The sequence below is a fragment of the Cyprinodon tularosa genome, unplaced genomic scaffold (assembly GCF_016077235.1).
Source record: "Cyprinodon tularosa strain WSP-4 unplaced genomic scaffold, ASM1607723v1 ctg399, whole genome shotgun sequence".
NCBI classification, from domain to species: Eukaryota; Metazoa; Chordata; class Actinopteri; order Cyprinodontiformes; family Cyprinodontidae; genus Cyprinodon; species Cyprinodon tularosa.
In genome coordinates, this window is record NW_024039117.1 from 925928 (window position 1) to 942861 (window position 16934).

The following is a 16934-nucleotide window of genomic DNA, read 5'->3' on the forward strand; positions in this document are numbered from 1 at the left end:
GATGGATGGATGGATGGATGAATGGATGATAGATGATGGATGACGGATGAATGGATGGATAGATGATGGATGACGGATGGATGGATGGACGGATGAATGGATGGATAGATGATGGATGACGGATGGATGGATGGATGATGGATGGATGGATGGATGGATGATGGATGGATGGATGGATGGATGAATGGATGATAGATGATGGATGGATGGATGGATGGATGGATGAATGGATGATAGATGATGGATGATGGATGGATGGACGGATGAATGGATGGATAGATGATGGATGACGGATGGATGGACGGATGAATGGATGGATAGATGATGGATGATGGATGGATGGACGGATGAATGGATGGATAGATGATGGATGACGGATGGATGGATGGATGATGGATGGATGGATGGATGGATGATGGATGGATGGATGGATGGATGATGGATGGATGGACGGATGGATGGACGGATGGATGATGGATGGATGGATGGATGGATGGATGATGTTTCTGTTTTCTTTTTTACTTGTTTTTATTGAGAGGGATAGAGTACAAAAGTAGAAAATATACAGGAATAGTTAAAACGTTTCTTTTTTTCCCTAACACATAACCCCCCACCCCCAACACACCCAGACTGGAGCTGAATAGTAAAATAAGCACAAATGTTATAGAAGAAAGAAAAGGATAGAATAGAAATCTCAGTGTCAAATCAAAAGTATAGACTTTTACAGAAAGAATAAAACTCACATCAACTCTGAAGCAAAATGTCAGGCTGTAACCTGAACTGCCTGGGGTTGGTTGGCTCCTCCGGTATATTACTAAATACAGTTATTGGTTAAGGCATGCTACTTTGCTCATGTATCAAGTGCATCAAAATATGAGATTAAAGGCCCCCATACTGTCAGAACCTCGTATGGTGAATTAAATTTCCTCCCAGTGTAAGAACATCATCACATCTGGCAGCCACCATGCTGCAGCTGGTGGAGGGTGTGATTTCCAATTAATTAGAATTAGCCTACGCGCCATTAGACTAACTAAAGATATGATGTTAGCTCAGACAATACATTGAAGACCGTTATTGTGTAAATGTGTGTCAGGTAAGCTACATCTGCATGACATCTATCACATCTACCGTCATATGTTAGTAGAAAGAGGAAATCTTTCTACCAACACAGAAAGAGCATCGTCTCCACTGGAGCAGTGGAGACGATGCTCTTGCACCGCCGATGCACCGCCTTAAATTGGATTAATCCAGGTCTTCCACAGGATGTGCTGCCATTAACTCTTTTTAAGGCCTTTGATCACACCTCTTCAGAAATATCCTCTTCCTAGCGACTTTTAACAGTTTCCACCTTCACCTCGTTTGTTAACATAATGATGGAGTATAACCGTGCCGTACATCCTCTCATCCCAAAGCTGACTTCTGACAGAGAAGGTATTTGTCAAGAAGTACAGAGAATTGTTGGCATTCCGTTTTAGCATAACTGTGAACTTGGAAATAATGGAATAAATCAGTCTGTGGACGATCATATTTTGAACATAAGTAATTGAAGCTTGAAAATGTTTAATTTTCATTAAAGGTCACTGAAGGTTCGTAGACCTTTCCTATAAGAAACATCTGATCTAATTTTGCTGGCAGGAAGTTATGGTTATTATTACACACTGGGTTCTGTACTAGGAGAGAATGCTAGATGTTAACATGCCTCTAAATTGATTCCATGTTCTTCAGGTAGAGATGATCACAGGGTTGGATAAATAATGCTTTATATGGAAATCTTTTCTGTTTGCGTTTGTGTTTTGAATGGAAGCTCCTTCTGCTTCCAGGTTTGGTGGAAGCAGAGAGGCTGGAGGGTGGGAGTGGGGCTGAGTGGGTGGGTGGGTGGGTTGAGGTGTGGGTGAGTGGATGTGTTGGGAGTGGGCGGCTAAATGGGATCAGCTGACAGGTCTAAGCAGAGCGGCAGTGGAGGCCTAAATGGCAGGGGACCAGAGAGGGGACAAAGAAGATGAAGGACGCATGTCTGGACGTAGATAAACAGGACTGGTTGGACCGGTTGGACTGGTTGGACTGGTGGAACTGGTGGGAGCAGTATGACTGGGACGTTTAAACGCTTATTGATGTCCTCCAATGATCCACCTTATTGTTCTCGTTATGATTCTTCACTAAATCATCATCCGATGAGTTCCTGATGAATCAATAAGAGAGAAAGGGCTTCTCTAGAGGGTGTGTGTGGGAGGGGGGGTTACAGTCGGCCTGCTTGTTGCTCACAGTCGCTCTATTCAATGCAGTCTGTGTTTTGCGGTAGTTGCTGCCACAGCTGCTGCAGCATATATGTGTGTTTGCATTAGCAGAGCAGGGTGGGAGGTTGGTGCTTAAACCCCCCCACCGCCCCTCCCACTGGCTGCACAGAGCCGCCCATCAGCACCCAGAGCACACACACACTTACTGCACTCACCACTGGCCTGTGTGGTATGATAGGGATCAGAGGAGGTCCTCTCTGGATAATGAGAGTGGCTGATGGAAGGTGGCTTCTGATGAGGGCCCCTGGGGGTCAGATATTGCTGCAGGGAGGCAACACCTTTAAGGAGAACACAGGAGATGGGGCTGTTTGGAAATACGCTCAGAAGATGTTTGGACTTTGAGCAAAAGAGCAAAAAACCTCCGAGTGCCTCTGGGTTTTTCACAGCGCAGCAGATTGCTTCATTCAGGACAAGATGTCTGCTGACAGAATGACAGATGCTCAGCTCAGCCTCTCATAGCGGCGCCTGAGCCGCTCTGCTCCTCCCCCTCCATCGCCCCTGAGCTCTGCAAGCCAAGGGACCATTGCTCCTTCTCTGCAGTCAGACTGACGTCCTGGGAAAGAATCCACAAACGCATCCAGACACCACAACTGTTCCTAGTTTGACTGGAAACGATTTAAAGTTCTCCTAGAACAGCAAGGAAGAAAGGAAAAGTCTGTTTATATTCAGAATTCAAACTCCTGAAAGTCCTTTAAATCTGAAATTATTCCATCCTGTTCAATAAATGATCAGTGTTTTTAATTCAGAGTAATTTTCATGTGAATGTGCTTTACTGGAGACATCCATGTTTGTCAAAGAACACTACTGCCACCTACTGGTTAGTGACGTCACGGTGCGGTATCGGCTGTTGGTCAAGTCCCAGTGCTGTATCTGGTGTTTGTCACAACGCGCTATTATCCAAGTCATCTTGAAAACATTCTTCTTCCAAATGTTGCGTATTGCAGATGTGTCTAGTAGTTCCCATTAATTCTGCTTGTAAAGCGGGGAGAATGGCGCTAGGCTTACCGCACCGTGACGTCACTGCTGGAAGATGGCAGGAGGGAGGGGTTACTATATTTGGGCAAATATGGCCGCTCCCAGACTCTGCTATGAAAATTATTATTTTTATTTTTTTTTTCTGATTAACACTAAATTCATTAAATCACAGTAAACGTATTAGTTTTAGGTATAAATAATGATCCTTTTATTATTCCCAGCTGATCTGACTTTTCCTTTAAATCTTGACGTTTCCCTTCAGTCAACGTCTCTTTTCCAAACATATGACCAACAATCATCGGTGTGGAAGTTGCTGCTGCTGACTTTAAAAGACTCAAAGATTTTCAGAATCAGATCTTTTTTTTTAGTAAAGCAGCAAAAGGAGAGAAGGAGGCTGTGAAAAGAGGAGCGTATTTTCTGCGTTTGTTCAGGCTGCTGCTCTGCAGTCTTCCTGGCTGCTCCTTCACACCCAGCTCTAAATATTAAACAGAAATAGTTTGAATAAATGACTGATTGACACAAACCCCTCCCCTTTCCTTACATGAAAGGTTTGATCAAAGTGCTTTGATGATGCTGCTACGTTTATGACATTCAATAAAAGCAGTTTTCCTGGTATATCGTTAGTAAGAGCGAAACCAGAAGCGGTAGAAGCTGGATCAGCGAACTCCGGTCGGCCCAGAACTTGGATCAGCTCAGAACTCCGGTCGGCCCAGAACTTGGATCAGCTCAGAACTCCGGTCGGCTAAGAACTCGGATCTAGTCAGAACTCGGATCTAGTCAGAACTCGGATCAGGTCAGAACTCTGATCTGGTCAGAACTTGGATCGGGTCAGAACTCGGATCTAGTCAGAACTCGGATCTAGTCAGAACTCGGATCAGGTCAGAACTCTGATCTGGTCAGAACTTGGATCAGGTCAGAACTCGGATCTAGTCAGAACTCGGATCTAGTCAGAACTCGGATCAGGTCAGAACTCTGATCGGCCCAGAACTTGGATCAGCTCAGAACTCCGGTCGGCTAAGAACTCAGATCTAGTCAGAACTCGGATCTAGTCAGAACTCGGATCGGGTAAGAACTGGGATCAGGCCAGAACTCTGATCTGGTCAGAACTGGGATCAGGTCAGAACTCTGATCGGCTAAGAACTCGGATCGGGTCAGAACTCGGATCGGGTCAGAATTTGGATCTGGTCAGAACTCGGATCGGGTCAGAACTCGGATTGGCTCAGAACTCAGATCAGGTCAGAACTCTGCTCTGGTAAGAACTCAGATCTAGTCAGAACTCGGATCTAGTCAGAACTCGGATCGGGTAAGAACTGGGATCAGGCCAGAACTCTGATCTGGTCAGAACTGGGATCAGGTCAGAACTCTGATCGGCTAAGAACTCGGATCGGGTCAGAACTCGGATCGGGTCAGAATTTGGATCTGGTCAGAACTCGGATCTAGTCAGAACTCGGATCTAGTCAGAACTCGGATCTGGTCAGAACTAGGATCGGGTAAGAACTCGGATCAGGCCAGAACTCGGATCTGGTCAGAACTTGGATCGGGTCAGAACTGGGATCGGGTCAGAACTCTGATCTGGTCAAAACTGGGATCAGGTCAGAACTCTGATCGGCTAAGAACTCGGATCAGGTCGGAACTCAGATCAGGTAAGAACTCGGATCAGGCCAGAACTCTGATCTGGTCAAAACTGGGATCAGGTCAGAACTCTGATCGGCTAAGAACTCGGATCGGGTCAGAACTCAGATCAGGTCAGAACTCTGATCGGCTAAGAACTTGGATCGGGTCAGAACTCGGATCGGGTCAGAATTTGGATCTGGTCAGAACTCGGATCGGGTCAGATCTCAGATCAGGTCAGAACTCTGCTCTGGCAAGAACTCGGATCTATCAAAACTTGGATCGGGTAAGAATTCGGATCGGGTCAGAACTCGGATCAGGTCAGAACTCTGATCGGCTAAGAACTCGGATCGGGTCAGAACTCAGATCAGGTCAGAACTCGGATTGGGTAAGAACTCGGATCGGGTCAGAACTGGGATCGGGTCAGAACTCGGATCGGGTCAGAACTCTGATCTGGTAATAACTCGGATCTATCAAAACTTGGATCGGGTAAGAATTCGGATCGGGTCAGAACTCGGATCAGGTCAGAACTCTGATCGGCTAAGAACTCGGATCGGGTCAGAACTCAGATCAGGTCAGAACTCGGATTGGGTAAGAACTCGGATCGGGTCAGAACTGGGATCGGGTCAGAACTCGGATCGGGTCAGAACTCTGATCTGGTAATAACTCGGATCTATCAAAACTTGGATCGGGTAAGAATTCGGATCGGGTCAGAACTCGGATCAGGTCAGAACTCTGATCGGCTAAGAACTCGGATCGGGTCAGAACTCAGATCAGGTCAGAACTCGGATTGGGTAAGAACTCGGATCGGGTCAGAACTGGGATCGGGTCAGAACTCGGATCGGGTCAGAACTCTGATCTGGTAATAACTCGGATCTATCAAAACTTGGATCGGGTAAGAATTCGGATCGGGTCAGAACTCGGATTGGCTCAGAACTCGTATCGGGTCAGAACTCTGATCTGGTAACAACTCGGATCTATCAGAACTTGGATCGGGTAAGAATTCGGATCGGATCAGAACTCGGATCGGGTCATTCAGCCCTCCTTATCTCAGACCTGCTGGCTGCTCCCATTAAAGAGCCCAGTTCAGCCCCAGTGGTGCAGATTATCCTGGCTTTGTTGAAGGGCTTTAAAGGAAAGGTCAAAGTGCACCTGCTTAATTTGGGCCCCAAAGGGCCCCATGGGTAATTGTGAGCATGTAATAAACTTAAAGTCTTCCTCAGATGTGGTGAACACTGGTTGGAAGGAGCAGAATGAAAATGATCAGGCTCCCCTGGAGCCAGGATTTCAGGATATTGGATGACAGGTCATGACAGGGGCCCTCCAACCGGCCCGTCATGCTAATCCAAACCTGGGGGTCCCTCAGCTGTCCCATTTCCACCCTCACGCTGCGTGAAGAAACACCATCCTGGTCAATTTAGTTTGATTCTGGTTAATCTGCTGTGAATACTGAGGTATGGAAAAGGTCAGGGTGTGGTCCTGCATATCATTCCCAGATTGAAGCAGCCAGTGGGACACAGAGCGCCCCAGATGTTCAGACTAATTGGCCGCCACTTTGAGGGTGTGGCTAGAGCCACATGCAGCCGTTCTGTAGCGAGGATCATGGTTCAGCAATGGAAGAGCATTTAGACGGGGCAGCAAAGACAACCCGCTGCATTAATCCATGCTGGCCTTTATAAACGCTTCCACTGCTGTTATGGATGGTCCTGACATGTCTGCATGACTCTCCCTCTAATGTCCAGGTTTGTATCAGCTCCTCCTTTTTTCACAATGACCACAGATATTATACCGTGTCAGGTTGGATCTGACTCTCAGACGTTCAAAAAGGACAAAAACTCAGATTTAGTTTCAGATACGGAAAATCTCTCTTTACACATGGAACATTTGAACATTTCTATGCCCTAAACCATCAGTTTACTGTTTGGTTATTAGAATATGGTCTGATGGATGGATGGATGGATGGATGGATGGATGGATGGATGGATGGATGGATGGATGGATGGATGGATGGATGATGGATGGATGGATGATGGATGATGGATGGATGGATGGATGGATGGATGGATGGATGGATGGATGATGGATGATGGATGGATGGATGGATGGATGGATGGATGATGGATGGATGGATGATGGATGATGGATGGATGGATGGATGGATGGATGGATGGATGATGGATGATGGATGGATGGATGGATGGATGGATGGATGATGGATGGATGGATGATGGATGATGGATGGATGGATGGATGGATGGATGGATGGATGGATGGATGGATGGATGGATGGATGGATGGATGGATGATGGATGGATGGATGGATGGATGATGGATGGATGGATGGATGGATGGATGGATGGATGGATGATGGATGATGGATGGATGGATGGATGGATGGATGGATGATGGATGGATGGATGATGGATGATGGATGGATGGATGGATGGATGGATGGATGGATGGATGGATGGATGGATGGATGGATGATGGATGGATGGATGATGGATGGATGGATGATGGATGGATGGATGGATGGATGGATGATGGATGGATGGATGGATGGATGATGGATGGATGGATGGATGGATGGATGATGGATGGATGGATGATGGATGATGGATGATGGATGGATGGATGGATGGATGGATGGATGATGGATGGATGGATGATGGATGGATGGATGATGGATGGATGGATGGATGGATGGATGATGGATGGATGGATGGATGGATGGATGGATGGATGGATGGATGGATGGATGGATGGATGATGGATGATGGATGGATGGATGGATGGATGGATGGATGATGGATGGATGGATGATGGATGATGGATGGATGGATGGATGGATGATGGATGGATGGATGGATGGATGGATGATGGATGGATGGATGATGGATGATGGATGATGGATGGATGGATGGATGGATGGATGGATGATGGATGGATGGATGATGGATGGATGGATGATGGATGGATGGATGGATGGATGGATGATGGATGGATGGATGGATGGATGGATGGATGGATGGATGATGGATGGATGGATGATGGATGGATGGATGGATGGATGGATGGATGATGGATGGATGGATGGATGGATGGATGGATGATGGATGGATGGATGATGGATGATGGATGGATGGATGGATGGATGGATGATGGATGGATGGATGGATGGATGGATGATGGATGGATGGATGGATGGATGGATGGATGGATGGATGGATGGATGGATGGATGGCGGTTGGATAGTGGTTGGATGATGGTTGGATGGCGATTGGATGATGGTTGGTTGGTGGTTGGATAGTGGTTGGATGATGGTTGGTTGGTGGTTGGATGATGGTTGGATGGCGGTTGGATAGTGGTTGGATGATGGTTGGATGGCGATTGGATGATGGTTGGTTGGTGGTTGGATAGTGGTTGGATGATGGTTGGTTGGTGGTTGGATGATGGTTGGATGGCGGTTGGATAGTGGTTGGATGATGGTTGGATGGCGATTGGATGATGGTTGGTTGGTGGTTGGATAGTGGTTGGATGATGGTTGGATGGCGATTGGATGATGGTTGGATGGCGGTTGGATGATGGTTGGATAGTGGTTGGATGATGGTTGGTTGGTGGTTGGATGATGGTTGGATAGTGGTTGGATGATGGTTGGATGGCGATTGGATGATGGTTGGATGGCGGTTGGATGATGGTTGGTTGGTGGTTGGATGATGGTTGGTTGGTGGTTGGATGATGGTTGGATAGTGGTTGGATGATGGTTGGATGGCGATTGGATGATGGTTGGATAGTGGTTGGATGATGGTTGGTTGGTGGTTGGATGATGGTTGGATGGTGGTTGGATGATGGTTGGATGGCGATTGGATGATGGTTGGATAGTGGTTGGATGATGGTTGGTTGGTGGTTGGATGATGGTTGGATAGTGGTTGGATGATGGTTGGTTGGTGGTTGGATGATGGTTGGATGGTGGTTGGATGATGGTTGGATGGCGATTGGATGATGGTTGGATAGTGGTTGGATGATGGTTGGTTGGTGGTTGGATGATGGTTGGATAGTGGTTGGATGATGGTTGGATGGCGATTGGATGATGGTTGGATAGTGGTTGGATGATGGTTGGTTGGTGGTTGGATGATGGTTGGATGGCGGTTGGATGTTCTGTATTTCCTGCTGAATCTCAGACAAACAGAACTCTGCAGGTTAAAGTCCAGCAGTTTTACCCTGAAGGCAGCGACAGGTTTCAGGTCCTGAAATGAAAAGTGAAAATGAGCAGCATCAGAGGAAGAATCGTTTCTCCTCCACTCAGCTTGGAAACATCAGCAGACTGATTAGCTAAACTATGTATTATTCATGTTTGGGTTTAAAGACATTTCCACCAATAGTTATTTATATTTAAACCATGTGTAACTATGACAACGAGGCATTAAGCATTAGGCAGCATTGTCCTATCTGCCTCAGTGTTAAATGTACAGGTAAAGGCAGCCTCTGTAAAAATGGCACTAAGTCTAAAAATGAAGAAACCATGAAACTGCGTCAGCAGTCGACATTTACAGAAACGATCTTTGTGTCTAAAGCTCCTCTATGCTTTAATGTAGCTGGAATAATTGTCCTTCCTTTATCAGTCAGAGGTGTGCGCTACATTAGAAAGTCCTTCCTCAGAGATCTGATGCAGTCGACAGCTTATTTAGCAGGAACGTGTAAAAGGCTGAGCGCAGCTGTCTGCATGGATAAGGCTGCTAATGTTTGATGTGTCTCACTGTCTTTAACATAAACATTTACAGCTGCTTCAGATTCCTGCACATGTTGGAAAGCCCATTATAGAGTCGTTTTATAAAAAACAAAAACATGTTGTGACAGCGTAGAAGATTCAAGTCAAAAGAATTTCATGATTATATTCCTGACATGGAGACATTTTTTTTAAGTGTGGCTCTGAAAATATCCACAAAATGGAGAAAGGACGTTTGTTTGAGGAAAGCAGACAGATGGTTTGAGAGAGGCGTGAAGGAAGCCATCTATGCCCCCTCATTTTAAACTAATCCTCAACTATTTTGCATACCCAGATGAAAAAGCAAATAACTTAGGAACCATTGGCTGACAGGCAAGGAGCGCTTGGGAGACTTTATCAGCTGTCCCTGACTCACATCATAGTCATTCAAAGATGCTTTTGTCTTGTAGGTAAGAAAATGATGTAAAGAACCATACCGAACACAGCAGGCTAACAACTGAGGAAATAAGTATTAGAAAGTAAATATTAGCAATAGCTATGACCAGCTAACTTTTTTGATGTCAAAAACTGGACGCTAAGTGGCGATTTTCTCATCATGGAATATTTTCAATATCAATATTCTGGATTACTTTGAATCTGTGGATCCTTACAGACGAATGGAGTTTAAGCAATTGAAGACTGGATTTATAATAGAGGTGGGCGGATCGATCCCAGGATCGATACTATCGATACCAACGCTGGTATTTATATTGAACAATATTCGTTTAACAAGATCGATACTTTTTATCCTCTCTCGCGCGCGCTGACTGCTGCGGAGTCACCAGTTTCCCCATATGTGTAACAGCACTTTGCTCCCCCTCCCCTCTCCTACAGTCACATGGCTCAGCGGCGCCAGCCAATCAGCGCGCAGGCTTAGCTTGGCCTGCCCACTCAGCACTACGTCACACAGACAACCGCGCTGCCGGTTGCTGGGTGAGTGCTCACTCAGACTTGGATGGAGAGAGAGACCAAAGACCCGCCTCCAGCCTCAGACAGACATCTTTGACCCAAGCGTTTCAGTCCTCCAGAGAATATCCAGGTAGATAACAGTGGTCATCGTCTGCAGCACTTCATTATACATCATATATTACTCAGAAAGTGTAGTTAAGACCTTGAAAAAACCCAGTACATTTATCCCATTAAAAATTGTTAGCTAAAATAAGCTAACATTAGATAATCTCTTATTTATTCCACGATTGAGAACTTTATAGAAAAAAAGCAACAGGCAAGTGCAGCTTAAATGTAAAAAGTATCGGTATCGGTATCGATATCGGCGATACTGACCCAGTATTTACTTGGTATCGGATCGATTAAAAAATCCCGGTATCGCCCACCTCTAATTTATAAAATGGCTTCTGGTATGTAGCATGTGTCACTGGAGCAGCATCTGTCCAACATCTGTCTCACTGTTAGCACTGTTAGCATGCTGCTTTGTTTGCTTCCAGTCTTTGAAGCTTTTTGTGAGCTATGGATGAACATTTATAGGCTGAAAGCCTTTTGTTTTTTTTTGTTTTTTTTTTAGTTTAGTTTTTTTTTAATTCTCTTTATTGAAATATCACATCATCATAACAAAGATGGTTACAATATTACAACAAAAAAACATTTTTTTTTCCTTTTGTACAATCTGTTTTTCTATTCAGTACAGCTCGCCCATCGAACATAGGTACAAACATAGAACCTGAGGTGTTTTTTCATTTTTGTCAAGAGTAAAGGGGGTTGTTTGAAATTAAATAGACAAAGTTTCAAAAATAATTGAAAATTGATTCAATTAGATAAAGGAAGGGCACCTTGAAGAATTGTACGTTTTCCATAAATTCCAATTGTCTTCAAATTTTGATTTCTGTAACCTGATGGAGAAAGTAATTCTTTCCATTATGAATATTTTGTAGATTATACCATACCAGTCCTCGATGGATGGGCTGCCTGGTTTTAGCCATTTCTTGGTGATTGCTTTCCTGGCTGCTACACTCAATATTCCAAATAAATATTTAGTCTTTGTGTTTGTCGATATTGAGTGTGATATTCCGAAAAAAAGTTCCTCCCAGTTAAAATCAGTTTTTGATCCAAATATAATATTATATATAAATTTTTTGCCAGAATACAGATACAACTGGGCAACCCCAAAAAAGGTGAAAATGATTGGCTTCCTCTGAGCCACATTTCCTCCAGCAGCTGGATGAGCCTGACTGATGGGAACTCTGGGCTGGTGTAATAAAGTACCTACAGATATTTTTCCAGGCAAAGGTTCTCCATGAGGTTGAGTTTGATATCTTTCACTGAAATTCACAATATTTAAGCCATGTTTGTTCAGGAATAGTCTTGTTTGTCTCTTTGTCCCACCTTTGTTTGATATACATTGTGTTTGTCAATTTTGTTTCCTGTAATCCATTATACAGCCTTGAAATGGTTTTGAGTCCAGAATTCTTTGCATACGCACAAACAAACACTTTCAATAATTCATTATCAAACACTTGCTGGACATTTGGGATTAAGTTATTTATATGGTGTCTTACTTGAAGGAATCTATAAAAATCCCTGTCCTTTAATCCAAACTGTCCTTTTAGAGATTGAAAGTCACTCTAAATGCCCTGTGTGAAAAAAGTACACTATGATGTGAGACCTTGTTCAGCCCATTTCTTAAAAGTCACATCTTGCTTATTTGGGGTTGAAAGCCTGTTGGATCTTTATCTAGGACTCTTATTTTGAAGTAAGACAGGAAGTAGTTTCTGAAACTCAGGTTAACAGATGCATAGAAGAAGCCACACTGCTTTTAAACTGCTTATGGGTTGGTTGGAATTGGGATTCCTATTTTTCTGCAGAGCCGTTCTCCTCATAGGTGCACACAGTAGTTCAGCTGATTGTCAGTCCCTGGATCTATGAACCATAACATCTCTGGGTCCGGGTCCAGGCTTGGGTCTGGATCTGCTGCTCTGACCTTAATGCTGCGTTCAGACTGCAAACGCTGGAAGCAGCTTTATTTCTGCTGCTTGTCCACATTAAGGTCAGCCGTCCAGTAAAGTGAGTCCAGATGCATCAGATGCTTCTGATGCATCTGCTGTTCGATGCCAGAGAGCAGCTTTGCTATATTAGCTGTGATCAGCGGGTAGAAAGTAGTTAGAATCTATGTTGAAGTGAGAAAGTCCTCCTGAAAACATGGTCTGTGCAGTCAGTTCATCCAGATTGCCATCCTGCCTTCAAAGATTATTTCTCTGTGGGAGTCGCTCAGACCCCCACATACCGGCGCTGCGCTGTCACTGGGAATCCCCAGCAGCAGCTGCCTCAGGCCCGCTCGCCTCTCCAGGGTTTTCCCCTCCTGTTGGTGGCGGCTGGAAGTAGATGTTAGCGTTTTTCAGGTCTGTGCTACAAACTGCAGGCAGCAGGATAATAAAAGCCAACATAGTCTGCCTGCAGGTTTCTATTTGAAGTTAATTTAGGCGTTAATAATAATTCAGAGGAGTGATCATAGCGCTCTGCATCAGCAGTGCTGCGTCTGACTCCCTGCCAGCTCCCAGATCAGCTTCTCTGATTGGTTGATGCGGCGCGTGGAGCACCAACAATGAAACTTCTCCATCTCCAGCAGATGTTGCGAGCATCAGATGCTCAGAAGCTCATGAGATGCTGCTTTTTGCAGCGCCTTGATACGAATCAACCACTGACTGCATGTAAACTAGCTGCTTCTGCTGCCTCTAGCGCATGCGGTCTGACTGTAGTATAATTCTCCACCAATCTGAGACTCCATCATGGTTAAAGGGCAGAACACCAGAGGTATGGAGGAAGCACACTCGACTAGGATGTGTATTCAACTGAATTACTGAGGACATGGATTTACTCCCTTGCTTGTTTAGGTGGAGTCCTCTCGGCTGTGGTCAGCGCTGTTTGTGCAGGACGCCGTGTGTTTGGGTCAGACTGAATTATTCAGGGCTCTGTCTGCCTCTGCTGCTGCAGCCTCCATTATTAATGTTCTGGGATGCCACACATTCATGATATGAAGCCAATGAAGACCTCAGGGATTCATGCACACCTTGTTTTAATTCCAGTCCGGTCAGGCACAGTCTGAGCATCAAGCTGTGGTTCCCAGCCTCAGCACTGGGACTGCTGTCAGTGAGGCGGTCACAGACTCATCATTACGCTGGTTCATTAGCAGACGCATGCAGGACTGGAGTAAGACGTTACGTCAGACATGGTTCTGAATCTTGTTTAATTTTTCTCCCCAGTTCTGAGGGATGACTTCCGTCAGACTCCCAACGACGTGGTGGTAGCAGCGGGCGAGCCCGCCGTCATGGAGTGTGTTCCACCCAGAGGCCATCCTGAGCCCACCATCTCCTGGAAGAGGAACAACATCCGGGTCAACGACCGCGATGAGAGGATCACTGTAAGCACACTCCACAGAGAACGTTCTAGAGGATGTCAATGTGTGGATTTCTGCTTTAACGTTTAAATGTCAGCTCTATATAATAAATATAGAGCTTGGTGAGGATCCAGACGGCGTCCCGTATCTCCACTCATCACGCTGCGCCCACACACTGCCCACTTTAAAACCATTTCCATGGCGATTGTCCTCCAGCTGGAATGGTTGTTGAATGATGTTGGCGGTTTGTCGCTAAAGATGACTGAGCGGCTTCACTCCTCACTAACATGCTTCACTATCCCGCCTCCTCTCTCCTTCCATTTGTCCTCTCTTCATCCCGTCCTCCATGACTCCTTTATCCTCTCGCTTCCTTCTTTATGTCCTTCTGACCTCCACCCTCCATCGTTTTCAGATCCGAGGAGGAAAGCTGATGATTTCCAACACCAGGAAGAGCGATGCTGGCATGTATGTGTGTGTGGGAACAAACATGGTTGGTGAGAAAGACAGTGATCCAGCTGAACTGGTCGTGTTCGGTGAGTCTGATTCACACTCCGCCCTGTTCTCATCCACTGAACTCAGTACTTAGAAACTGTTTCATCTGGACTGTTCACTTCCTTCCTTCCTTCCTTCCTTCCTTCCTTCCTTCCTTCCTTCCTTCCTTCCTTCCTTCCTTCCTTCCTTCCTTCCTTCCTCCCCCTCCCTTCCTTCCTTCCTTCCTCCCCCCCCCTCCCTCCCTCCCTCCCTTCCTTCCTTCCTTCCTTCCTTCCTTCCTTCCTTCCTTCCTCCCTCCCTCCCTCCCTCCCTCCCTCCCTCCCTCCCTCCCTCCCTCCCTCCCTCCATCTTCCTTCCTTCCTTCCTTCCTTCCTTCCTTCCTTCCTTCCTTCCTTCCTCCCTCCCTCCCTCCCTCCCTCCCTCCCTCCCTCCCTCCCTCCCTCCCTCCCTCCATCTTCCTTCCTTCCTTCCTTCCTTCCTTCCTTCCTTCCTTCCTTCCTCCCTCCCTCCCTCCCTCCCTCCCTCCCTCCCTCCCTCCCTCCCTCCCTCCCTCCCTCCCTCCCTCCCTCCCTCCCTCCCTCCCTCTTCCTTCCTTCCTTCCTTCCTTCCTTCCTTCCTTCCTTCCTTCCTCCCTCCCTCCCTCCCTCCCTCCCTCCCTCCCTCCCTCCCTCCCTCCCTCCCTCCCTCCCTCCCTCCCTCCATCTTCCTTCCTTCCTTCCTTCCTTCCTTCCTTCCTTCCTTCCTTCCTCCCTCCCTCCCTCCCTCCCTCCCTCCCTCCCTCCCTCCCTCCCTCCCTCCCTCCCTCCCTCCCTCCCTCCCTCCCTCCATCTTCCTTCCTTCCTTCCTTCCTTCCTTCCTTCCTTCCTTCCTTCCTTCCTTCCTTCCTCCCTCCCTCCCTCCCTCTTCCTCCCTCCCTCCCTCCCTCCCTCCCTCCCTCCCTCCCTCCCTCCCTCCCTCCCTCCCTCCCTCCCTCCCTCCCTCCCTCCCTCTTCCTTCCTTCCTTCCTTCCTTCCTTCCTTCCTTCCTTCCTTCCTTCCCTCCCAGCGTCTATCTCTGTGTTAGAGACTCTGACTCGGTCAGATCATGATGAAACACCGTATCTTGGTTCCAATAAAGGAATAATAGAGGTGGAGCACTCTGGCAGCTCACCAGTCCGCCCAGTCTGCTGAGACCAGTTAGTCTCTGGAACAGCGTTATACATCTATCCAATAAGACTAGAAGTTCCTGAGAAGCTCTGGTGTGAATAACCTGCTCTGTGCTGGCGTGCTGTCCACTCCGGGCAGACCGTGCTCCTCCTGAGGCTCTCTACTGACCCTGCAGGAGAGGCTGTCTCTGTGTTTGCACCAAACCAAAGGTCCAGCAGATCTAAGCACCTGTCTGATTTCAGAGAGACCCGTCTTCACCAGACAGCCATCCAACCAGGTGGTGTTGGCAGACGACACGGTGGAGTTCTTCTGTGAGGTTCATGGAGATCCCACTCCAACCGTCCGCTGGCGGAGGGATGAGGGGGAGTTGCCCCGGGGCAGGTACACAGGAAGCAATCAGAGATTCATCCCATATTCACATCTCATTTAGAAATCATCTGTAGACCTTCTTCTCCCTGGTTTCTGTTGAAAAATCAAGCTGTGTTGATGTGTTCAAAGGTTTGAGATCCGCAGCGACAACAGTCTGCGTCTGAGCCAGGTGCGAGCTGAGGATGAGGGCACCTACACCTGCGTGTCGGAGAACAGCGTGGGCAAAGCAGAGGCATCTGGAACCCTCCAAGTACACGGTAAGACCTCGTACTGGTGCCTCTCTCTGACATGCACTTATTGACTCTGCAGCAATCCCTCGCACAAAGCATGCATGTAGCGACAGTGGAAAGGAAAACTCCCTTAACCAGCTCCACAGGCGGCCCCGTCCAGGCAACACACAGCCAGGCAGACGAGCTCCGAGCCAGCTCCCATGTCAGAGGATGAAGAGAGCACATCCAGTTAGTCACAGTCAGAGAAACAGGACTACACTGAAAAACAGGCCAAGCTCCAACATCTAGAAACAAAGGTGTTGATGGCAGCAGCACAGCTGATATTTCTCTCCAGGATGGAGTCACAGCCAAACAGGAACAGACCAGATGAAGCTACTATGAGAAAAAGCAGAGAGAGCAGAACGTTAGAGATTGAACTAACAGATTCTGCAGAGTGGGAGAATAGAGATAGAATGAAGCAGAATGATGAAAAAGGGGTCCCTATGTCCTCCAGCAGTCTAAGCCTATAGCAGCATCACTATAGAGATAGCTCAGGATAACCTGAGCCACTCTAACTATACTGTTCTGCTAGGATTGTACAACATTTTTTTTTTTTACCCTAACCCTAGCATCTAGAATAGGGAGCTCAGGTTTAAATCTTCACTGCTCCTCCAGGAAGAATAAGGAATGTTTATTTTTCCCTGACTGGTTTGATAGATGGGATAT

The 16934-nt window shown here is 46.7% G+C and overlaps 1 protein-coding gene across 4 annotated transcripts in view; it reads left to right on the forward strand.

Annotated features, from left to right (window-relative positions):
• The window catches only part of robo3 (roundabout, axon guidance receptor, homolog 3 (Drosophila)), a 233956-nt gene that overhangs the window by 174567 nt on the left and 42455 nt on the right, over positions 1 to 16934 (forward strand). For all 4 annotated transcript variants that reach the window (XM_038297822.1, XM_038297823.1, XM_038297824.1 and 1 more), the window contains exons 3-6: positions 13860 to 14017; positions 14406 to 14526; positions 15873 to 16011; positions 16129 to 16256. In XM_038297822.1, coding sequence (XP_038153750.1) covers positions 13860 to 14017; positions 14406 to 14526; positions 15873 to 16011; positions 16129 to 16256 — 546 coding nt within the window. The remainder of the gene's footprint in view (positions 1 to 13859; positions 14018 to 14405; positions 14527 to 15872; positions 16012 to 16128; positions 16257 to 16934) is intronic.